Source organism: Nomascus leucogenys, chromosome 11 (assembly GCF_006542625.1).
Source record: "Nomascus leucogenys isolate Asia chromosome 11, Asia_NLE_v1, whole genome shotgun sequence".
Lineage (NCBI taxonomy): Eukaryota > Metazoa > Chordata > Mammalia > Primates > Hylobatidae > Nomascus > Nomascus leucogenys.
Window position 1 is genome coordinate 54,172,761 of NC_044391.1, and position 24,370 is coordinate 54,197,130.

General features: G+C 55.4%; 2 protein-coding genes across 3 annotated transcripts; one reads left to right on the forward strand and one right to left on the reverse strand.

Moving 5' to 3' along the window:
• The first annotated feature begins 197 nt into the window (after positions 1-197).
• STAT6 (signal transducer and activator of transcription 6) lies at positions 198-16,573 on the forward strand. Of its 2 annotated transcripts, XM_030822398.1 has the most exons (23): positions 232-504; positions 1,519-1,586; positions 3,658-3,794; positions 4,213-4,351; positions 4,642-4,725; positions 5,125-5,263; positions 5,376-5,428; positions 5,616-5,764; positions 6,355-6,486; positions 6,615-6,803; positions 7,141-7,228; positions 7,368-7,490; positions 9,020-9,112; positions 9,445-9,651; positions 11,836-11,930; positions 12,023-12,159; positions 12,486-12,632; positions 12,874-12,937; positions 13,050-13,160; positions 13,355-13,447; positions 14,847-14,912; positions 15,002-15,130; positions 15,219-16,573. In XM_030822398.1, the coding sequence occupies exons 3-23, from the start codon at positions 3,679-3,681 to the stop codon at positions 15,406-15,408; spliced, it is 2,544 nt and encodes an 847-aa protein (XP_030678258.1). In that variant the 5' UTR covers positions 232-504; positions 1,519-1,586; positions 3,658-3,678; the 3' UTR covers positions 15,409-16,573. The 2 variants fall into 2 exon arrangements, with proteins under 2 accessions (XP_030678257.1, XP_030678258.1); XM_030822397.1 differs by lacking the exon at positions 1,519-1,586 and having other exon boundaries at positions 198-504.
• Positions 16,513-23,093, reverse strand: NAB2 (NGFI-A binding protein 2). The gene is made up of 7 exons (XM_003252780.3): positions 22,640-23,093; positions 19,964-20,837; positions 19,389-19,522; positions 19,002-19,053; positions 18,775-18,907; positions 18,384-18,575; positions 16,513-17,376 (listed from the first exon to the last, which is right to left on the reverse strand). The coding sequence occupies exons 1-7, from the start codon at positions 22,720-22,722 to the stop codon at positions 17,267-17,269; spliced, it is 1,578 nt and encodes a 525-aa protein (XP_003252828.2). The 5' UTR covers positions 22,723-23,093; the 3' UTR covers positions 16,513-17,266.
• Between the last annotated feature and the right edge of the window lie 1,277 nt (positions 23,094-24,370).

Consider the following 24,370-nt stretch of genomic DNA (forward strand, 5'->3'; position numbering starts at 1 on the left):
CATCTCTGTTTGATATTGGGTGACTTTCTGGAGAAAAGCTGATGCTTTTGAGGGAGCCGGAGTAAGTGGGGGTCAGCCTCCCCCCAAGCCTGGCTCCAAGGCCTGGACCCCAGTCCTGATCCCCCACGTGTTCCCCCACTCGGCACAGGAGGCACACATATTCACTCCACTTTCTTCCTCTTCCTCCTCCAGCCCACTTTCTCTTCTCTGTGTCGTCAGAGCTCCAGGGAGGGACCTGGGTAGAAGGAGAAGCCGGAAACAGCGGGCTGGGGCAGCCACTGCTTACACTGAAGAGGGAGGACGGGAGAGGAGTGTGTGTGTGTGTGTGTGTGTGTGTGTGTGTATGTATGTGTGTGTTTTATCTTATTTTTCTTTTTGGTGGTGGTGGTGGAAGGGGGGAGGTGCTAGCAGGGCCAGCCTTGAACTCGCTGGACAGAGCTACAGACCTATGGGGCCTGGAAGTGCCCGCTGAGAAAGGGAGAAGACAGCAGAGGGGTTGCCAAGGTGAGGGGTTGCCTCCGAGGTGGGTGCGGGGGCCTCTAGGAGTGCATGGGGGTGGATTCGTGGGGGGAGCTCTCGGGATCCTCCCCTGGCTGGGTGGATGGTCCCCAAGAGATGGTTTCAGCTACTGTTGGTGGCTGGTGGCACTGGGTTTTGGCAGTTTCGAACTCCTGGAGGAATCTGGGAGGGTCCAGGCCTCAGTACTCCCCTCCCCCATGGGTCACGTTTTCACAGCCTCACCCCTGCACCCCCAGGGCCATGGAAAGTCAGGGAAAGGAGGTGAAGGAGTGACCCTCTGCCCTGGGTCGGGGGAAGTGGCCGCCCCTCCCTGGAAGGTTGATGCCAGAGGGCAGTGGATCCTTGTTAAACCCCTATCCTGCCCTCCGCTAAAGGTTCCTGTTCAAGGGTGTGGCTGGGGGGTGAGAGAGCCCCAGATGTAGACCTCATGGTGGCCCAGAGGAGGGGGAATTTCCCCCTCAAAACTGCTCCACGCTTGGCTGCTGTAGACGCTGAGATTTCCCAGCGGCGGCGCCGAGTTAACCCTCCTCGTGCTGAACTGGCTCCACCTCCCCGCCCGCCCCCACCGCCACATCCACACATTGGGCAACTCAGAGAAGCTATTTTAACTTTCGATCCTGTGGTCCCACAGAGGACTCGGGGAGGTAGGGGTTGAGATAGGCGAGTTTAGGCCACCAAGCGGGCGGACGAGGATCCCAGACTTTGCGCTTCCCTTCTGGGTTTGGAAGGGAACACTGGCCCCGCCCCTCACGCCGTGGCTCCTCCTTCCCTTCCCCTTCATGGGGCTGAAGACAAAAGGTGCCCCTGTCCTGGTCAAGCCAATCGACCCAGGCTTGTTATGGGTTGAGGTGGGGAGAAATGTGACCTCCTGATGTCTGGGGAAGAAGAGGGGTTGGATGTTTCTAGCCAGGGCCACGCCAGGAGGCTGGTCACTCTGCAAGGGGATGCAGAGGAAAGCGGTGCCCATCCACTCCAGAGGACCTTTCTCTCTTGGGTTAGAGAAAGGCCTATTGGAGGAACCTGAGCAGGAGGGGTAAGGATTCTGCCTTGAGGAGAAAAGAGCTGGGGTAAGTGGGAACTGGAGGAAAGAGGGGCATGAAGGTCTTGGAGCAGGAACGTCCAGGGAAGGGACCTCTCCATTTTCCATCCCTTTGAGAGTCCTGGGAGAGGTGAAAGGCTGAACGTGCAACAGGAGGACTTGGGGTTACTGGGATTGGGGAGACCCGGGGAGTTCTCATCCCATCCTCTCCCTCATCTCTGGGAGAGGGTTATTATGAGAAACGTGAACTGAGAGGCCCCTGGGAAACCACTGGTTACCCAGTCCCCCCCGAACCTGGAAATGGGGATGCAACCCCCTCTTCTACTTCCCTGTCCCCTCCTCTCCTTTCTACCTCTTTTAGTCTCTCCTCTTTGCCTTCTAGCCCTCCAGATTCCTCTCTCTTCTAGGCTCTTTCCTCCTGGCTTACTAAACCCGCCTTTTTTCTAGTCTCTCCCATCCTCTTCCTCAGTTCTGTCTACTTTCCTTTTCCATCTCTCCTCCTTCGAGTCTCCTCCCACCTTCCCCCACTTCTTAGGATGATCAGATTTGCCCCTGGAAGGGATCCTAACAACACAGTGCGATGGTTAATCCCCACACAGATTCAAAGCCTGCTTTCCAAACTCACTTACTGAGTGGCCTTGGGCAAGGTAGAGAAACTCCTTAAGCCTCAGTTTCTTCATCTATAAAATGGGATATTAGGCCAGGCGCGGTGGCTCATGCCTGTAATCCCAGCACTTTGGGGGGCTGAGGCGGGAGGATCACGAGGTCAGGAGATCAAGACCATCCTGGCTAACATGGTGAAACCCTGTCTCCACCAAAAATACAAAAAATTAGCCGGGCGTGGTGGCGGGCACCTGTAGTCCCAGCTACTCAGGAGGCTGAGGCAGGAGAATGGCGTGAACCCTAAAGGCGGAGCTTGCAGTGAGCCAATATCGCGCCACTGCACTCCAGCCTGGGCGACAGAACAAGACTCTGTCTCAAAAAAATGAAATGAAATGAAATGAAATGAAAATAAAATAGATATTATATATTTTAAAAAGTGTCGTGAGGCCTGAAGGAGATAATACACTGAGTGTAATGCCTCATACATAGTAAGTGCTTAACAAATAGTAGCTGTTATTACTCTCCCATCCTCTTCATCATCTAGCCTTGTGGTTTTCATTTTTATTTTATTTCATTTATTTATTTATTTATTTTGAGACAGAGTCTCTCTCTGTTGCCCAGGCTGGAGTGCAGTGGCTCAATCTTGGCTCACTGCAAGCTCCGCCCCCCAGGTTCATGCCATTCTCTCACCTCAGCCTCCCCAGTAGCTGGGACTACAGGCGCTCGCCACCTCGCTCTGCTAATTTTGTTTTTGGATTTTTAGTAGAGATGGGGTTTCACTGTGTTAGCCAGGATGGTCTTGATCTCCTGACCTCGTGATCCGCCTGCCTCGGCCTGCCAAAGTGCTGGGATTACAAGCGTGAGGCACAGCGCCCGGCCGAGCCTGTGGTTTTCAAATTATCTCATGGAGTCCTAGAATTTTGAGAGGTTTGTCTAGGGATGCCTTTGGCGTCAGGAGGTGGGGAGAGGGAAGTTGAAGCAGTTGAGTTTCAGGCTTTCCATGCTTGCTTTCAACAGGGCATCTTCGGTTTCGTACCTTTTATGTAATTGAGATTCCACAGATTAAAAGCTGACATTGCCTACTGCTTTAAAAAGTTTGGAAAGTTTTCCACTCATCTAACACTCATATTTTATAGATGAGAAGATCGAAGCCCACAAAGGGAAGGCTCTTTGCCCACAGAACCAGAGCCAGGTCTAGAGCTGCAACCAAATCCTCTGCCATCTCTAAGAGAGCTCTCTCTCTACTGCCCTGTCTCCCTTTGCCTCCCTATCCCTCTGGCTACAGCTCAGCTCCTCCCACCCCTGTGTCTATCACTGAAGGAGTTACCCCCATCTCAGGCATTGACTCAGGATGCCCCTGGTTTAAGGTGGTCTGGCCGTGAGTGGTGGTGGGGATGGTCCCTAGGAGGGCTATCTATGGGAGGTCCCTGGCTGCCCCAGGAGATAGGCCAAGTTTCTTGGGCACCCCTCAGAGTGGCCTTATTTTTCTCCTCCAGGCAACCTCCAAGTCCCAGATCATGTCTCTGTGGGGTCTGGTCTCCAAGATGCCCCCAGAAAAAGTGCAGCGGCTCTATGTCGACTTTCCCCAACACCTGCGGCATCTTCTGGGTGACTGGCTGGAGAGCCAGCCCTGGTGAGTCCTGGCTGCTCCCTGCTGGTCCCCCAAGTCTTCCCTGACTCATCTTCCTTCTCCTTAGATTTTTCTTCCCTCACCCATGGATTCAGAACTTGAGACCTGTTATTCCATGTGTAGTGACCTAGATTTAGCGGGGAGTCTGTGCCCCATCAAGACCAGGCTATGAATGTTGACAGATGGAGACCCCATCTCTTAGGAGGCTGAGCCGAAGAGGAGGGGGTTTGGGCTGGGACAAAGGCACTTCTCACAACAGCTAGAAGACTGGGGAACAAGGAGCAAGGGTGAAAGCTACAGAGGGCCTAGATGGAGAATAAGGAGCGAAAAAGGAACTGCTGAGCTTTTGGCTGTGGGGTAAAGGGTCAGGAGAGCTGAGGAAGCCCTGGCCTAAGGTAGCCTCATCCTGATCTTCCTGCAGGGAGTTCCTGGTCGGCTCAGATGCCTTCTGCTGCAACTTGGCTAGTGCCCTACTTTCAGACACTGTCCAGCGCCTTCAGGCCTCGGCGGGAGAGCAGGGGGAGGGGAGCACCATCTTGCAACACATCAGCACCCTGGAGGTGGGGCAGGAGGGGAGGGGACAAGGCTGGGTGGGGCTGAGGTTGAACTGGGTTGAGCATTGGGCCCTGGAAGAAAATTGTTTGGATGCTGGAAGCAAATTGGTGTTCCTGTGGTTAACTGCTAGCTAGCAGGCAAATTAGATTTTAAAAGCATGCAAATGCACAAAAACTTCTGGAGTCTACAGTTGTGCTTCCTTATAGTATATGTGTGAATGGGGGCCTGGGGATTGGAGGGATTGAAGGACATGAGTAAGAGCCAAGCTCACTGTTTACCACCCTCATTTCTGTAGAGCATATATCAGAGGGACCCCCTGAAGCTGGTGGCCACTTTCAGACAAATACTTCAAGGAGAGAAAAAAGCTGTTATGGAACAGGTATTGTGATATTCCACCTCCCACCCCAACTCAATTCCCGGAGACTTTGGCCTGAGCCATGACAAACTAGAAAGAATTTGAACCTCAGTAAAGGCTCAGTGTTCTAGGCCCAGGAATGACCAAAGGAGGTTCCTAGGGTCAGAGCGAACCCCAAGTCAAGCTCAGGGAATCTTTCTATGAGGGACTGAGGGTAAGAGGCTGGGGAGAACAGAGCAAGGGATAAGGAGCCGATTCTGCTAGGAGCAAGGTCTTATCCCCACGATATTCCAAAAGGTCAGGAAGAACTGCCAAACGGGAGAGGGGAGCAAGAAAACGCTATCTGCAGAGCAGAGAGTGGAGGCCAGGTACAGAGGGATGAGCAGAGTGTTTCACCTCTTGGCATCTGTCCTTCCTGTGTAGTTCCGCCACTTGCCAATGCCTTTCCACTGGAAGCAGGAAGAACTCAAGTTTAAGACAGCCCTGCGGAGGCTGCAGCACCGAGTAGGGGAGATCCACCTCCTCCGAGAAGCCCTGCAGAAGGGGGCTGAGGCTGGCCAAGGTGGGGGCCAGGGCGGTTCTGGGGAGTGTGTAGAAGTGGTTCCCTCTTGGATCTCAACCTTAACTGAACCTCTAATCTGTCTCCACCCTTGATTTCTGCCCCCAACCCTCAGTGTCTCTGCACAGCTTGATAGAAACTCCTGCTAATGAGACTGGGCCAAGTGAGGTGAGTAATGGGCTGAGAGGTGGAGACTGAGGTCAAAGTGCAGCTGGAGGGATGAACGCTAGACCTCAGAAAGACACAGGCTGAAGTAGGGTAAGGGAATGCTAGAGGAGTGAGAAAAAGAGCCGTATCCAGGAGCTGGGTGTGGAGGCAGCGTGAGGCCCTGGCTCAGGCCCCTCTCTGCCCGTAGGCCCTGGCCATGCTACTGCAGGAGACCACTGGAGAGCTAGAGGCAGCCAAAGCCCTAGTGCTGAAGAGGATCCAGATTTGGAAACGGCAGCAGCAGCTGGCAGGGAATGGCGCACCCTTTGAGGAGAGCCTGGCCCCACTCCAGGAGAGGTTGGGCTAGGGCTGATGGGGAACGGGGGGCAAGCTGGGAGTGGGCAGCTGACCCTGCTGGAGGCCCTACAGGTGAGAGAGAGAAGCCAGGCGGGAGTGCCTTGGAGTGGACCAAGATGCATAAAAGCCAGTTCCAGCGGGGCTGTGCACACTATCGTTCAGGTCGCATCCTGTACAAGTGGGCCCAGTGGAGGGGCACAAGCGGGGACTCATCCAACGCAGGCTTCTCTCCTCAAGCCCCATGCCTAGAGGAATAGGAGGGCTTTTCCATTTGGTTTATTGGGTGGGAACACTTTCCAATTTGCCACAAAGCACTGTAAGTGCTGGCAGCTGTCCTGGGTGCAAGAGCCATCAGGGGAGAGGCAGCTGGGTTTCCACAGGGGGTGTAGGCACTGAGAATGAACCTCCCACCCAGACCCTAGGCCAACAGATCACAGAACCCCCTTCAGCCCAGGTGCCTTGCAGCCACACCCACTACCCACCCCACTCTTCCACACATGATAGCCTTTCTCCCTGGGTATAGGGGAAGGGGGTCTGGGCCAGAGCAAGCAGCCTTAATCCTGTGCTCCCTGACCGCTGTCCTGCCCCAGGTGTGAGAGCCTGGTGGACATTTATTCCCAGCTACAGCAGGAGGTAGGGGCGGCTGGTGGGGAGCTTGAGCCCAAGACCCGGGCATCACTGATTGGCCGGCTGGATGAAGTCCTGCGAACCCTCGTCACCAGGTATTCCCCGGGAGCCCCCAGTGTGGCCTAGAACAGACCTCGGGAAGAAAAGAAGGGGGCTAGAGCTGTGGGGAGGGCACCAGCAGGGACCTAGCCCCCAACTCCCCTTGTGTCCTCCTCACTCCCAGTTGCTTCCTGGTGGAGAAGCAGCCACCCCAGGTACTGAAGACTCAGACCAAGTTCCAGGCTGGAGTTCGATTCCTGCTGGGCTTGAGGTTCCTGGGGGCCCCAGCCAAGCCTCCGCTGGTCAGGGCCGACATGGTGACAGAGAAGCAGGCGAGGGAGCTGAGTGTGCCTCAGGGTCCTGGGGCTGGAGCGTAAGCTGGGATTGGACCTGGGGTTGGAGAAGGGCTGTTAGGGTGATGGAGGCAGCCTGGAGGGCTGGCACTGAAAAGAGCAAGGGATGGGGAGGGAGGGCCATGGGATGTGGAGACCCTGAATGGTCAAGGCAGAGGAAAGGGAGGGACCCATTTAGGGCTGGAATGGGGTAGGGGCATCATGATTTGGCCAAGATGGGGACTCCTCCCTTAAGAACCCAAACAGAGACGTGGAGATTTAGGGCTGGTGACAGTGGGTAGTCTACACTCACCCATGCACTTGCCACACCTGGCCACAGTGAGATGAGCTCATTCACACTCTGACCTCCCCTGGCAGAGAAAGCACTGGAGAAATCATCAACAACACTGTGCCCTTGGAGAACAGCATTCCTGGGAACTGCTGCTCTGCCCTGTTCAAGAACCTGGTGAGGGGCTTTGGGGTGCAGTGAGGGGGGCACCACTAGGATACTATGGTACTCTCCTTGGAGAGGATGTCGGAAAGCCCAGAAGGAGCGGTCTCTGTCCTCATGCCCTCGCCCTTGCTCTCCCTCACCCCACCCACAGCTTCTCAAGAAGATCAAGCGGTGTGAGCGGAAGGGCACTGAGTCTGTTACAGAGGAGAAATGCGCTGTGCTCTTCTCTGCCAGCTTCACACTTGGCCCTGGCAAACTCCCCATTCAGCTCCAGGTGAACCGTGGCCCAGCCCTTCCCCAATCTGGGACCCCAAGTCCTCCTCCAATGCTACACACAGGGGCCCTGGACCCTCACCTCTTGTGACTGCCCCATACCCCATGTGTCTGGGATTCATGCACACTGGGGCCCGGGTGAGTGGGGGTGAGCAAGAGCATGGAGTGCACAGGGCAGGGAATGGTAGTGGATAGCAGCAAACACTTTGGAAGCACTTCCTATAGACCAGGGCACTCTATTAAATGATACATACGCACATGCGTGCCAGCACACACACGTTTGGTTTTTTCACAATGACATTATGAGGTAGGCAGTATTATCAGCCTCATTTTATAGATAAGGACATTGAGACAGAGAGTTTAAGTAGTTTGTCCCAGTCACACAGCTAAGTGTTAGAGTTGGTATTTGAAACCTGGAGGTCTGGCTCCATAGCAATGACTCATAACCACTTCTCTACAGTGAGGCCCTGATTGAGCTTCAGAAAGCATTTAATAACATGGCATGAGCTTTTTGATTATGATGTGTGAGTCCAATAACTTCTCTGAGTGCTCAGAGCCAGCCCCCTGAGGAAACTTCTTGCTTCACTAAGAAACCCCTGTCCGGCTGGGCGTGGTGGCTCACGCCTGTAATCCCAGCACTTTGGGAGGCCGAGGTGGGTAGGTCACGAGGTCAGGAGTTCAAGACCAGCCTGGCCAATATGGTGAAACCCCGTCTCCACTAAAAATACAAAAATTAGCTGGGCGTGGTGGTGCAGGCCTGTAGTCCCAGCTGCTCGGGAGGCTGGGGCAGGAAAATCGCTTGAACCCAGGAGGCAGAGGTTGCAGTGAGCCAAGACTGCGCCACTGCACTTCAGCCTGGGCGACAGAGCAAGACTCTGTCTCAAAACAAACGAACAAACAAAAAACAACTCAGCACTTTGGGAGGCCAAGGTAGGAGGATCGCTTGAGGCTACAAGTTTAAGGCCAGCCTGGGCTGCATAGGGAGATCCAATCTCTACAAAAAATAAAAAATTGGCCGGGCACGGTGGCTCATGCCTGTAATCCCAGCATTTTGGGAGGCCAAGGCAGGTGGATCATGAGGTCAGGAGATCGAGACCATCCTGGCTAACATGGTGAAACCTCATATCTGCTAAAAATACAAAAAATTAGCCAGGCGTGGTGGCGGGCGCCTGAGTCCCAGCTACTTGGGAGGCTGAGGCAGGAGAATGGCGTGAACCTGGGAGGCAGAGCTTGCAGTGAGCCAAGATCACGCCACTGCACTCCAGCCTGAGTGACAGAGCGAGACTCTGTCTCAAAAATAAATAAATATATATGTAAAAATTAGCTGGATTAGGTGGTACACATCTGTAGTTCCAGCTATTCAGGAGGCTGAGGTGGAAGGATCACTTGAGCCCTGAAGGCGGAGGCTGCAGTGAGCTGAGATTGCACTACTGCACTCCAGCCTGGGCAACAGAGTGAGATACTCTCTAAAAAAAAAAAAAAAAAAGGAAAGAAAGAAAGAAAAGAAACCCCTGTCCTCACCCCCTTCAGGCCCTGTCTCTGCCTCTGGTGGTCATCGTCCATGGCAACCAAGACAACAATGCCAAAGCCACCATCCTGTGGGACAATGCCTTCTCTGAGATGGTGAGGAAAGTCCTGGAGTTGGAGGGAACAGGGGCAGGGTGGGTTCTAACATGGGCAGTGGTGCAGGCCTGTTGATGGAGTGGCGGGCATGTTTAAATGGGTGTGACCTTAACACCTTCTCATGGGCCTGCTTTCGTACTTCTGACCTCTTTTCACCCCAGTCTTAACAACTATCAGGCCACAGCACTGTAACCTACAAAAAGCAGCAAGTTGGTGAGCGGTATCAGGTGCTGTGGAGGGGTAGGCCACAGGCAGGTGGGAGGGATGAAGGCCGGCCCGAGGAAGAACAAGATGGTAGTCTGCAGTGCTCTCTTCTTCCCCCTTCTCCCCAGGACCGCGTGCCCTTTGTGGTGGCTGAGCGGGTGCCCTGGGAGAAGATGTGTGAAACTCTGAACCTGAAGTTCATGGCTGAGGTGGGGACCAACCGGGGGCTGCTCCCAGAGCACTTCCTCTTCCTGGCCCAGAAGATCTTCAATGACAACAGCCTCAGCATGGAGGCCTTCCAGCACCGTTGTGTGTCCTGGTCGCAGTTCAACAAGGTCATTCTCCTGCCCTTTGGACCTCCCACCCCCAAGCTCTTCATCCCTCGGGCACTCAGGGCCTGCTCAGCCTCCACGCAGGGACCTTCCACTGGATTCTCCACAGTGCCCCCTCAGGTCCTTTAGGGAGGCCTGTCATGGACCAGGGAGGAAAAACCCCAGGCCTGGGGGTTGGCTCTGGAGATGCATTCTCTGACATCCCTGAGGTTTTGTTCTGGGGGCCATCTGTCCTTCGTCTTTACCAGTGACTTGCATGACTCACCCAGATTGTGTGTAAACAGAGCTCTGATTCAAAGTGACTTTGACCCGTTGGAAAAATAGTTCCTGGCCGGGCACAGTGGCTCATGCCTGTAATCCCAGTCTTTGACATGCCGGGGTGGGCGGATCACCTGAGGTCAGGAGTTCCAGACCAGCCTGGCCAACATGGTGAAACTCCATCTCTACTAAAAATACAAAAATTAGCCAGTTGCGGTGGCACGTGCCTGTAATCCGAGCTACATGGGAGGCTGACGCAGGAGAATCGCTTGAACCCAGGAGGTGGAGGTTGCAGTGAGCTGAGATCATACCACTGTGCTCAAGCCTGGGTGACAGAGCAAGACTCTGTCTCAAAAAAAAAAAAAAAGGCGGGGGGTAGGCATGGTGGTTCATGCTTGCAATCCTAGCACTTTGGGAGGCCAAGACGGGTGGATCACCTGAGGTCAGGAGTTCAAGACCAGCCTGGCCAACATGGCAAAACCCTGTCTCTACTAAAAACACAAAAAATTAGCTGGGAGTGGTCATTTGCATCTGTAATCCCAGCTACTCGGGAGGCTGAGGCAGGAGGTGAACCCAGGAGGTAGAGGCTGCAGGGAAGATCACACACTCCAGCCTGGGCAAGACTCTGTATCAAAAAAAACAAAACAAACAAACAAAAAAAAAACAAGGCTGGGTGTGGTGGCTCACACCTGTAATCCCAGCACTTTGGGAGGCCAAGGCGGGTGGATCACAAGGTCAAGAGACCGAGACCATCCTGGCCAACATGGTGGAACCCTGTCTCTACTAAATATACAAAAATTACCTGGGCATGGTGGCGTGTGCCTATAGTCCCAGCTACTCGGGAGGCTGAGGCATGAGAATCACTTGAACCTGGGAGGTGGAGGTTGCAGTGAGCCAAGATTGTGCCACTGCACTCCAGCCTGCCAACAGAATGAGATTCTGTCTAAAAAAAAAGAAAGAAAGAAAGAAAAAGAATTCCTATTGCAAAAACTGAACAAAATCCCACAGGGACATGTGCAGTAATACCAGCTACCACGTGTTGACAGCTTATATGCCAGGCGCTGTGCTTAACACCTTATGTATGTTATCTCACTTAATCTTCCCAACATCCCTTTGAGGTAGACACTATTATTATCCCCATTTTACAGACGAGGAATCTGATGCTGAGAGGGTTATGTAGTTTGTTCAAGGTCCCAAAGCAGGTGAGTGCCATGGCTAGGAGAGAATCACATATTTCTGACTCTTGCTCTTTTATTTTATGTTACATTATGTTATTTTATGTTTTGGTTTTTTCTTTCTTTCTTTCTTTCTTTCTTTCTTTCTTTCTTTCTTTCTTCTTTCTTTTTCTTTCTCTTTCTCTCTCTCTTTCTTTCTCTCTCTCTCTCTCTTTTTCTTTCTTTCTTATTCTTTTTTTGTGTGACACAGAATCTTTACAGAGAAGAAAGAAATGCTCATGTGACCAGAGGGTGTGTTAGCAAAAGGGAGCAAGACAGTCACACCCAGCAGGTTACCTTCCTTTGGGCTTCACCTCTGCCACACCTCCTTAGGGAGAGGGTGTAGCATAGTAGTTAAGAGGGGTTCCAGTGCCAGAATGCCTGGGTTTAAATCCTAGCTCTGCCTCTTACCAGCTATGTAGACCTGGGCAAGTCATTAGACGATTTGGACTTCCATTTATTCATCTGTAAGATGGAATTATAGTCCCTACCTCCATAGCCTAGTAAAGAGCAAATAAATATATGGAAAGGCTTGAAATAGTGGCTGGCACATGTAAGCATTAGGATTGGTTTTTGTTATTGATGGAGTCTCAGGTTTGGTCTGATCCTCAGCCCTGTGATTCTGTCGTGAGGGCACTCACAGCTCAGTGCCTGCCCTAAACAGGCTCCAGCTCTGGCCCTCCCTTGGCTCACACCGTTTCCCCTCTCCCCTTAGGAGATCCTGCTGGGCCGTGGCTTCACCTTTTGGCAGTGGTTTGATGGTGTCCTGGACCTCACCAAACGCTGTCTCCGGAGCTACTGGTCTGACCGGTGAGTCCCCGCCCTGGGTAGTCTGAGCAGCCATACTCCAGTCACCTCCATACTCACTGCCCATGCCCCATCCTCTCCTTCATCCCGGCCAGGCTGATCATTGGCTTCATCAGCAAACAGTATGTTACTAGCCTTCTTCTCAATGAGCCCGATGGAACCTTTCTCCTCCGCTTCAGCGACTCAGAGATTGGGGGCATCACCATTGCCCATGTCATCCGGGCCCAGGATGGTGAGGCCACCCCAGCCAGTCCTCTGTCTCTGTGCCTGTGCCCTCTGGGGTTTCTTCTGGGAATGAAATGTCCTGACCTTCCTGATGCCGATGCTGATCTTCAGGAAGTTCTTCCAGCTTCTCTTCTTCCTTCTGTGGTCTAAATGTTCACCTTCTCACTGTGAGCTCTGTGGGACTGGAGACTAGTGGGTCTCTCTCCCTCAGGAGCCCCACCCTAGGTCCTCTCTCCCTTGCCTTGGTGGAGTGAGAACTGGTCTTATGGTGGGGATTGGGGAAGGGGAAGAAAGTCCGGATAGAGGGATCTCAGGGTCTCATTCCTACCATAGGCTCTCCACAGATAGAGAACATCCAGCCATTCTCTGCCAAAGACCTGTCCATTCGCTCACTGGGGGACCGAATCCGGGATCTTGCTCAGCTCAAAAACCTCTATCCCAAGAAGCCCAAGGATGAGGCTTTCCGGAGCCACTACAAGCGTGAGCTGGAACTGGCAGCTCTGATTCCTTCCTGTCACCCACTTCCTCCCTGCTCCCCACTGCCCTCCTCTCCCTGCCCCCCGCCCCCCTCCTCTCCCTGCCCGCGTGTGTCATCCTGATGTCACTCCGTATTACATAGCTGCGCTTCTCTTACTTCCCCATCATCCATGCCCACCTTTTCCACCTCCCTTCCTCCCTAACCCTAGAGCACTCCATGGCTCTCTTTTCCTTCTCACAACAGCTGAACAGATGGGTAAGGATGGCAGGGGTTATGTCCCAGCTACCATCAAGATGACCGTGGAAAGGTGAGTGTGGTGGTGTGGACAGTGGGTAGGTCAGGGGCCTAGTGCTTATCTGCAGGAAGGAGGGGTGGCATCAACCCTTGGTCAGTCACATGTACCTCCTTCCCTCCTCCAGGGACCAACCACTTCCTACCCCAGAGCTCCAGATGCCTACCATGGTGCCTTCTTATGACCTTGGAATGGCCCCTGATTCCTCCATGAGCATGCAGCTTGGCCCAGATATGGTGTAAGGAGCTGGAAAGACAGGAATGGGAGTGGTCTGTGCAGATGGGCTAATCTTAGCATGGGCAGCTGGGAGAGCTGGCATTGGGGGCTAAACAGGGAATTTTCCTTTCCATGAAAGGGACACCCGTTCAAAAGCAGGGTGTGGTGGTGTCCAGGAGAAGGGCTGGCATCAGGGGGTCTATTTTCTTTCCCCAGGCCCCAGGTGTACCCACCACACTCTCACTCCATCCCCCCGTATCAAGGCCTCTCCCCAGAAGAATCAGTCAACGTGTTGTCAGCCTTCCAGGAGTAAGTGAAAAACCTCATGGGGATACCATCCCACTCTAAGGGGGTGGGCATTTGAATTGTTAGAAGAGGCTCTTCTGTGAGAAAGGAGCAGCAAATGCTAACAGCCTTTCTTCTTCTCTTCTGTTCACTCTAATGAGGGGGTAGTAGTTAAGATCTGGACTGTCTAGGTTTGAATTCTAGCTCCACCACTTACTGGTTTGGGGCAAATTACTTAGCCTTTGGTGCCTTATCTGCACAATGGGGAATAATAATGCTAATAATAATAACCTACCTCACTGCATTATTGTGGAGGTTAAATGAGTTCATAACACTTATAAAGTGAGTTCATAACACTTATAAAGCTGAGCATAATGCATGGCTCATAGCAAAAGCTGTGTTAAGTCCAGTCGTGGATCACTTAATGAAGGAGCATTTTCTGTCCTTAGGCAGTTTCATAATTATGTGAATATCATAGAGTGTAATTACACAAACCTAGATGGTATAGGCTACTAGACACTGAGGCTATATTGTGTAGCCTATTGATCCTAGCTTTAAACCTGAGCAGCATGATACTGTTCTGAATAGTATAAGGAAATAGTAACATAAAGGTAAATATTTGTGTGATACGAATTTTCAGCTTGATTATAATTTTTTTTTTTTTGAGACAGGGTCTCATTCGCTGGAGTGCAGTGGTGCGATCTTAGCTCCCTCCAACCTCCGCCTCTTGGGCTTGAGCAGTCCTTCTGCTGTAGTGCACCATGACACTCGGCTAATTCTTTTTTAAGGTTTTTCTGCAGACAAGGTCTCACTTACTGCCCAAGCTGGTCTCAAACTCCTGGGCTCAAGTGATCCTCCCACCTCAGCCTCCCAAAGCGTCAGGATTACAGGCATGAGTCACTCTGCCTGGCCTTGATTATAATCTTATGGGACCACTGTGGTCTGTAGTTGACAGAAATGTCGTTAGGTGGTGCATGACTGTTATTATTATTTTCTGTCCTGCCCCTGGGAGCCACTGTCACTTCTCTGCTGTGTTGATTTTTGTTTACTCATCTGTTTTGGCCTTCAAGTGGCCTAGACATTTTTCTTCCCGAAGTATGACACTCAGGTGCTTATTAACTCTTAGTCAAGGCACAACATCTCCCTTCCCAGAAGGTGAGGCGGGAGTGAGGACTTGGGGACTTAAAAACTACCAAAGTTCAGAGTCCAAAGAAACATTAGAAATTGGCTAATCCACCCCCCCTAACACGCACATTTTACAGATGAGAAGATTGAGCTCAGAGCATAGAAATAGCTTGCCCAAGGCCACGACTAAGTCAGGATAAGGAGCTGGAGCTTGTTTCCTCACTCAGTGGTCCTGACTTGGCACCACTCTGCCTTTGCCTAGCCTGCCTTCCTCTAACTGTGCTCTCCCTACTTCCAGGCCTCACCTGCAGATGCCCCCCAGCCTGGGCCAGATGAGCCTGCCCTTTGACCAGCCTCACCCCCAGTGAGTGACAAAGCCCCTCCTGACCCCACGCGCCTCTTCTTTCCTGGCCTTGCCCCGCCCTCCTCATTTCCGTTGCTGGTTCCTGGCAGGGGCCTGCTGCCGTGCCAGCCTCAGGAGCATGCTGTGTCCAGCCCTGACCCCCTGCTCTGCTCAGATGTGAACATGGTGGAAGACAGCTGCCTGAGCCAGCCAGTGAGAGCGTTTCCTCAGGGCACTTGGTGAGTAGCAGCTTGGGAGTGGAGGCTGGGTGGCATCTAGGGGAGTCGGCGCCATGCCTACTCCACTGCTTCTCCCATCTCCTTGCAGGATTGGCGAAGACATATTCCCTCCTCTGCTGCCTCCCACTGAACAGGACCTCACTAAGCTTCTCCTGGAGGGGCAAGGGGAGTTGAGGGGAGGGTCCTTGGGGGCCCAACCCCTCCTGCAGCCCTCCCACTATGGGCAATCTGGGATCTCAATGTCCCACATGGACCTAAGGGCCAACCCCAGTTGGTGATCCCAGCTGGAGGGAGAACCCAGAGACAGCTCTTCTACTACCCCCACAGACCTGCTCTGGACACTTGCTCATGCCCTGCCAAGCAGCAGATGGGGAGGGTGCCCTCCTATCCCCACCTACTCCTGGGTCAGGAGGAAAAGACTACCAGGAGAATGCACAGTGGGTGGAGCCAATCCACTCCTTCCTTTCTATCATTCCCCTGCCCACCTCCTTCCAGCACTGACTGGAAGGGAAGTTCAGGCTCTGAGACACGCCCCAACATGCCTGCACCTGCAGCACACACACACACACACACGCACACACAGATACAGAGCTCCCTGAGGGTGATGGGGCTGAGCAGGAGGGGGGCTGGGTAAGAGCACAGGTTAGGGCATGGAAGGCTTCTCTGCCCACTCTGACCCAGGGCCTAGGACGGATAGGCAGGAACATACAGACACATTTACACTAGAGCCAGGGATAGAGGATATTGGGTCTCAGCCCTGGGTGAATTGGAAGCAGCTCAAGGGACCCTGGGTGGGAGCACAGGAGGGGTCTGGACATGTGGTTACTAATACAAGTTTTGCCCTGATTAAAAAATCTCCCAAAGCCCCAAATTCCTGTTGGCCAGGTGGAGGCTTCTGATATGTGTATGAGACTATGCAAAAGTACAAGGGCTGAGTTTCTTCATGTATAGCTGTGTGAACGTGTATGTACCTAGGATATGTTAATGTATAGCTGGCACGTTAGTTGCATGACCACATAGAACATGTGTCTGTCTGCTTTTGCCTATGTGACAACACAAATTTGGGAGTGTGAGACACTGCACAGAAGACAGCAGCAAGTGTGCTGGCCTCTCTGACATATGCTAACCCCAAAATACTCTGAATTTGGAGTCTGACTGTGCCCAAGTGGGTCTAGGTAGCTATGACATCTACATATGGCTCCACACCTCCAATGCTGCCTGGGAGCCAGGGCGCGAGTCTGGGTCCAGGCCTGGCCATGCGGCCCTCCAGTGTATGAGAGGAGGGCCTGCTGCATCTTTTCTGTTGCCCTATCCACTGCCAGCTTTCCTTCACTCCCCCATCCCATGCCACCCTTTCTCCCTCTCGAGGCAGGGGTCATAGATCCTAAGCCATAAAATAAATTTTATTCCAAAATAACAAAATAAATAATCTACTGTACACAATCTGAAAAGAAAGACGCTCTAACTGCTCAGATAGGTGCTGCGGTCCAGCCCCCAGCTGGAGGAGACCCTGAGTCCAACCCAGGCCTCCCAAGGGGGCCAGTGAAGGGATCCCACACCCACCGCCCCCATGTAGGGCAGGAGGGAAGAAATTGCAAAGGACTTGGGGGATAGATGGGAATGGGAGGGCAAACTGCAGCACTTGTTAAATTAAAGAAACAAACCAGAAGCACAAAAATGGGGAAGGAGAGGGGAGAAGGAGCAGGTCCAGTGTTCCCAGGCCCCCAATTCTGGGGGCAAATGTTGCCACTTTTAGCTGGACCTTCCCAGGGAAGTCCCCCTTTCCCCCTTGTCCAAACTGAGTCCAACTGCTCACACCACTGGTGCAAACCTAAAGAGAATGGGAGTGTGTTGTGTGAGGGAGGGGAAAACCCCAGATGCCCTGGAAGCAGAGTCCTTGCCCTCTCGCTCTGGGCAGGGGTGAGGGCACCACGCACCCTCCTTGTGTCCTCTCTCCAGGCCTCTGCTTGTTATTGCTTGAAGCCCCACAGTCTTATGCCCATGGAGCAGGTGGGGAGGCAGGAGAAGGGCAGAGGAAGGATCCAGGGTTGTGACTAGATTCCGGGGATGGAGAGCGTGGGGGTCTGTGTGAGCCAGAAGTCTGAGGTCCTGGGTCTGAAGACACCAGTCCACCCCTCACTGCCGGCTGGCCTCAGCCTCCACTTTCACGCTGCTCCTGCGACCCTCCACCAGCGCGGGATGGGGTCCTGGGGCAGGACATCTGTCCAGCAGCCCTTCCTCGAACTCTGCAGGGAAAAGGGGGCAGTTAGGAGACTGCAGGGTGACTGGCTGCAGACAGAGGTGGTTGGGAACAGAAGCAGGGGCAAAGAAAGCTGTGAAGATGGGCTCAGTTTAGGTTTATTGAATTACTGCCTCCTGCCCACTGCATGTGTATGGGGGGTTCCATTCCCGTGTGTGTGAGCCCCCTCCCCTCCCTGGCTGTGCGTAGCTGTCTCTGTCTGTCTCTCTCTCTCTTTCTCTGTCTCTCCCGCCTCCTCGGTTGCGCTGGAATTTCTGGTTCTGTCAGGAGCTGCGGGGGTGGTTCGTCTCTGACCTCTCCCCTCCCCCCTTCCCAAGCTCTGCCACCCCCACTCATCCCTGGCCCCCTCCCAGGCCACTCTACCATGGCCCCCCAAGTTTTTCGGTAGCCAAATCAGGGGGAGCACAGGAAGCCAGCCTCCGAGCTCCTCCCTCAAGAAGAGCCCCCCTTCCAGTCCCCGCCCCCACTTCCCACCCACGCACAGTTTAAAAATACCAAGCCAGGGTTGGTGGCTTTGTCTGCTGCGTCACTCTCAGCCCAGCGGCTGCCCGGCCCTCTGCCGGCCCACTCCCTCTTCCCCCTTCCACACACAAAGCATCACTGCTTTGGGCTCCTCTGCTTCCAAGCTGGGCATCCCCATCCCCATCCCCACAACTCCTAGCCTGCTCCCCACTCCTGGGTTGGTGGAAGTGCCATCTGAGCTTCCCTTATTGATGCTCCTCCTTCCTGCTCCTTCATTCTCTTTTCTCTGTCCCCCGTTCCCCAGTTCCCCTTTCACAGGTTTACACTAGGACCAGACTTTCCATGGTGGGAGCTGCCTGGCAGGGTCTGCCTCTCCACACCCCAAGGCCTGGCTGGCTGGAGCCCAGCCATCCTACTGCCCTCTCTGACAACTATATCCCTCTTCCTCCCACCTGGCCCCAGGACACCAGAATTGCTGTGTGGGGCCTGGGTGGCCGGGGTGCTTGGGGACAGCACTGCTGGCTGCCTCACCTGCGAGAGGTGGCTTCGCAGGCACACAGGGGCTGAGGCGGCCCACGCGGTCGTGGGAGACGAGGCGGGCGAGCCGCAGCCCCTCGTCCATCAGTGTCTGCTGCAGGATGTGGCGGCTCCATAGCCCATGGGCTGGCAATGCCAGAGGCAGGTCAGCAGGGGGCGGCGTCAGCCTTGGACATGACCCCACAGCTGTGGGCATGGGCACTGGTCAGGTAAGGGGCTGCAGCCAATGGAACCCCCACCCTCAACCACACAGCCAGCCCACAGGCCCTTCTGCACCCCCTCCCAACCCTGTTCCAGGCGCTGCCTCCTGGCTCACTCCTCCCCCAACCCCCTCCCCTACTTCCCCACCCTCAACGAAGAGAAAAGTGTTCTGAGGCACACTCACCCTGCAAATGTCCATCCAGACTCTCCCCAGACAGGCTGGCGCTGTCCTCCTCCAGGCTGGGGCGGTATGGGGGTACATAGGACTCAGGACCTGGGGGAGGCTGCTGGATTTCAGGGTGACTCTGTTCTCCAACCTGTGGATGCCCAAAATGGGGAAATGAAGACCTGGCAAGGGAGGGGATCGGGGAAGGCTGCCCAATGCCCCTCTATGCACCCCGGAAATCATACCTCTTGTTTCAGCTTCTTCAGTGGAGGGCCTCCCAGTTCTTCAGGGTGAAGCCTGAAAAGATGGGTAAGAATAAAGTGGGTGAGGCTGACGAGGGCCACACGACGGGCAGAGCACAGAACCCGGCCAAAGGCATGTGTTATTTAAAACTTTTGCCAAGAAGCTGGCCGAGAAAGAGTCTCTAGTTCAAGCACTATTGTTGTAGGCGGTTGGGGGGGCCCGACATGGATGGGAGGAGAGACCAGACCTGAGACAAGCTGACTTGGCCAAAAGCAGGACATCCAGGTGGGCGGGAAGCAGGCCTAGAGCTGCCTGAGCTGAAGGTTAGGACATGATCTAACTCCATAGCAGGATTCCAGTCCAGGAAGGATCTGGGGAAGGGGTCTCACCTGGAGCCCTTCAAGGAGGACAAGTAGGTGCTCTCTCGGGCTACTTGGCGGGACAAAGAGAAGAGCTCCACTCTCCGTAATAAGAGCGTGTTGTCCCTCATGCAGAACTGGGCAGCAGCCTCGTTGATGGTGAGCTGTGGAGAGAGGGCAGCCAAGGAGAGTCAGAATTCGAACTTGCCCACTGCCTCACCAGACCTCCTCACACCCCTTCACCATCGGACAAATGAGGCCCATCCATCAGACGCTTGCTTTGGTTTTAACACTACATGGGAGCTTTCTGAGGAAGAAAGACAGAGGTCAGCACCCACAGCTTCCTAGGAATGCCTGGGGCCTCCTCCACTCCTGTGGGGTCCTGAGTGACAAGGAGCTGAACAGCTCGGTGCTGCATGTATCTCTGCTTCCCCCTCAGCTGAGGATGGAAGCACTGCGGCTGCTGGGGTAGGGGCCTGTCGGGGAGGGGGTCAGGGCCTGGGGTCCTGGTCAAGAGGTAATGAAAGATAGTTGGAGACTGTAGAAACTCGCAGAGGTAAGTGGCTGGAGGCAAGGGCAATCCTAGGAGGCCTGGGGGTTCTCACCTCGTGCAGGCTGAGCTGCTTGCCCTCCCGCCGCTTAGAGTCAAAACGGCCATAGATGATGCTGTATTTGCGGATCTCCTCTTCCTTCTGGCTGTCATTATCATCCATCTCAAAGATGTGCCCAACGCTCCGTGCCAGCTTCTTATTCAGCTTTAGCAGGGATGTGACCTCCCCAGCATCCCCCCTTGGGAAGCTCCGGAAGATCCTCTCCACACTTTCCACCACCATGCGTACCATCTCTGGCTCCAGTCGGTCTGGACCACCCCCAGTCCCACCTGCTGCCAGCCCCCCAGCCCCAGTCCCCTCAGGGACTCCTCCCCCTGCAGGGGGGGAGAAGGGGGGCGAGCCAGCCTCCTCTTCTCCTCCTGCCCCAACGTCCGACTCTGGAGTGCTCCGGCCTGGCCAGATCCGGGGGTCCCCTGCCCCAGGTCCCCCAGGCAGTGGTGATAGCTTCTCTCCAAGTTCAAGGGGGCTCTTGGGGCTGAAACTGCGGGCACTGCCTGCCTTTTCCCCTGGGCTGCCATGCCCATTGCTCATGCTCCCTTTCCGGGTACCCGCAGTCTCAGAGATCTTGAAGAGCGGGATGCTGGAGACAGGAACAGCAGGCACTGGTTGACTGAAGAGCCCTGGATTGGTGGCCCACTCTCTCAGTGCCTTCTGCAGGCGCCGGACATGGAGGGGCTTGGTGGCCATGCCCACAAGTGCCATGATCTCCAGAAACTCCTCCTCACCCGCCTCACACAGCTGCTGCACGTCGTCCCCTCCCTGCTGGATGAAGGTCTCATAGTAGGAAAGGAGGTTGGCACGCTGCAGGACCCGGTACAGCTGCAGCTCCCCCAGCGTCCGAGGCAGTGCCATGGCTCGGGCACTGGGCCTGAGAAGGAGGGGCACAAGAGAGAGGCAGTCGGTGCAAGTCCCCCTACTGGGTACCAACCCACACTAACAATTGTTCCCTCTTTCCTGCCTGCTTTTCTTCCCCTCCCTCATTTGGATGCTATCCTGCCCAGTGCCCAGGTCTGAGTACAGACTCTGGGAATCAGGCACTGCTCAGAGGCATGGACAAGCCAGTGTCGTCCTAGACTGGCCTAAAGCCCCAAAAGTCAGTGGGTTGTGTCTGTAGGAGTCGAAGCCTCTTACAACCTTATCTTCAGCTTTTATGTTTTTGGTCTGGGGCAAGAAGAACTTGAGCGCTGAGGCTAACCAGCACCGACCTGGGATGGCTGGACCTCCCTCTCCCCCAAAACACAATCCTCACCTTCCACTCTAAACACTCAGCAGTCTCAACACTGAAGTGAAGTCACCCACACTAAAGTGAATGTAGGAGCCCCGTCTCCCCCACAGTGGGAAGCTGCTGTCCCAGCTTCATTCCCTGTGAAGGGGCCACAGCCCCAGGTGGCTAAGAGGGAGGGTGTGGCACCTTTCCTGGCTTTCCCACTCAGTGAGCCAGGTGATGCCTTGCTCTTCTCTGCTCAGCTTTTCCCAGGGGTTAAGCATTTATTTATTTATTTATTTATTTACTTATTTATTTATTTATTTATTTTTTGAGACGGAGTCTTGCTCTGTCACCCAGGCTGGAGTGCAGTGGCGCTGTCACTGCAACCTCCGCCTCCCGGGTTCAAGCGATTCTCCTGCCTCAGCCTCCTGAGTAGCTGAGATTACAGGCGCCCGCCACCACGCCCGGCTAATTTTCGTATTTTTAGTAGAGACGGGGTTTCACCATGTTGGTCAGGCTGGTCTCGAATTCCTGACCTCGTGATCCAACCGCCTCGGCCTCCCAAAGTGCTGGGATTACAGGCGTGAGCCACGGCGCCCGGCCTGGTTAAGCATTCTTAACGCACGCTTCCTCTCTCCCCGCAGGACCTCTCCACCCTTCCAGGCTGCCCAGTGCTCCTCAGTGGCCCCTCTCCTAGCAGTGACACTCCCCACTTCCTCGGTCAGCCTTTTCCTTCAGCTCAGGGGCCGCGGCAGGGGGAGGGGCGCAATTGTTCTGCTCCGGGGCCGTCCGCCCACACACACTCCCACAGTGGTAGCGTCTGTGGGCGAAAACCGCCCAGGGGCTCCCGCCTACTCTCCTCTCCCTTATTTTCCACCCGCATCTTCAAGTGGAGTGGGGGAGCGGCTCAAGGCCTCTTGATGAAGGGGCTGCACACTGAAACTCCCCTCCCCACTCTGTGAATAAAAGGACAGATATGGGAAGGAACGCCTAAAGCCTCCCTGCCTCCCTCGTCACCCCCCCTTTCCCCCGCTGATGCTCCTTTAACTCAAAGACACCGCCTTCTCCAGGACCCCGGGGGCCCGCGCGCTCCGTGCCAACGAGGGACTGAGGCAACTGAGCGTCCCCCACCTTCCGCACTGATGCCAGCTCGAGCTGCAGGGCATCCCCTGGTGCTTGGAGGCTCCCACATTCTTTGCAGGGGGCTCTTAGGCCAGATGGAGCCCACAGAGTAAACCAGGAATGGAGATTTAGGTACTACTCTTTCATATCCAGCTTCATCAGATCCTTGCCTGCTCCCAGGGCCCCCTAATTCGAAGACGCACCCCCTTTTCCATCAGTCTCCACCCCCCACCTCCGTCCTGCTTCCCCACGTCCTCCCCTCGACCTCCGCCCTCTGGACCCCATTCCCAAGTCCAGCTCCACCCATCTCCACTCCCCGCTGCCTCCCTTTGCCCACTAACTTGAGTCTGGGCTGCAGGGTCCGGCGGGCGCTGTCCCCTCCGCCCGGCGGCTGCTCGGCTGTGGGGGAAGGCGCTCTGTGCATGGACGGCCGGAGACCACCCGGGCTGCCCTTCTCGGTGCCCGGCGCTCGGCGCCTGCTGCGTGCTGCCCTCTTCCCCACGCACGATGCCGTGTCCACCGCTGTCCAGGCTCTGTCCCTCCCTCCACGTCTTCTCTCTCCGAGCCTCCGCGCCTCTGTCTGTGCCTCTGCCCCCCCACCCTCCCCGGCTGCGCTTGCCGCCTCTCCGCGCCTCCGCCCCCGCAGGACGCACGGGGAGCGAGGCCCGGAGCTGCGCTGGCTGCCGGGCTGGCGGGCGGAGGGCGTGGGCAGAGCCGGGGGCGGGGGTGGGGGCGGGGGCCGGGGGGCGGGCGCTGGGGCCTCTCGGCCGCGGAGACGCCGCGGCTTAGAGACTGGGAGAGGCGGAGACTGGGGGGAGGGGGTGTGGAGCAGGAGGCGGGGGCGGGGATTCAGAGCTGGGGCGCCGAATTGGGGACCGAGGTGACCGAGGCCCGGCTGTGGAGGGCGGGCTTGGGGACCCAGCAGGCGGGGCGAGGTCGCTCTGTGCCGCCCACGCCGGATGCACAGCCGGCCCTCTTGGCGCCCACGTACCCACGTGAGCGCCCCGCCGGCGACATTCCTTCTCTCCCCCACCCCTCCGAGCTGAGAGAGGAGTTTCACAACCACGCACAAGTACACAAAGACACAGAAGCGCACGGACGTGCACACGCGCCTAAACAACTACGGGGACGCCCGTTGCCCACACTCAGGCCTTGTGGTGCTGGACGTGTGAATGTTAGGAGTGAGTCGGGAAAAGTTAGCGAAGGCTGGGCTGTGCGGCTTCTCCTGTGCGTGCATCTGACTCCCATATAGTGTGCATTTAAGGCGGGCCTGAGAGCGTGGGGCTCTACAGGGATCTCCTAGATATCCCCGCGCCCCTTCCCAGCCCCCAGTGGAATAATCTAAGGGGGTCGCTCTCAGAAACCCAGGCTTCCATGCTAGCCTGGAAAGTTTGAGAAACAGGAATGGGAGGGTTATGCTGCACGCCACCACTTTGGTGCGCGTGTTGATTAGACGCGTCGGGTTTTGTCAGCGCGTAGGTCAGGCAGGGATTCCTCCACTTGTCCTCTGTTTGCTGAGGATGAGGCCCTGCCTGGGAATTTTGTGTGGCAAGGCTGTGACAGAGACGATACCCTTCCTGGGGCCGTCTATTAGGGACCTCGCCCGAGAGTCTAGTGGAAGATGAGTAAGAGGTCGGGAGCCTACGACGTGACTTCCTGCGGCGGGGCTGGAAGGAGGAGCGCCTTGAAGGAGCTTAGCCCCCCCTCTGCAACCCACCGCCGTCTCCCCCTTTGGTTTCTCCTAGCCCCATCTGGTTCGCATTGCACTCCCGCCCACGGCTGGGAGGGCTGCTGGGGGAGGCGGGGGCTCTAAGGGCCCGGCCCAAAGGCTCTAAGCCCCAGGGAAAGTGGGGGGGGGAGGGGGTGGGGGACAGAGAAGCGAACGGACTGGCCACAGATGAGGTTTCCCCTAGTCAGAAACCTCAGACCCGCCCCGCCTCTCTGTCCGCACTTCTGAGGGGCCGGGGCATGGCGGGGTGTGGAGGCCGTGGGTCGGGGCTGGTTTTACAATCTGGCCTAGCGAGGAGACCTTTCCGCCTTGTGGGGTCCGGGGAGAAAGAGCGCGTTGTTGG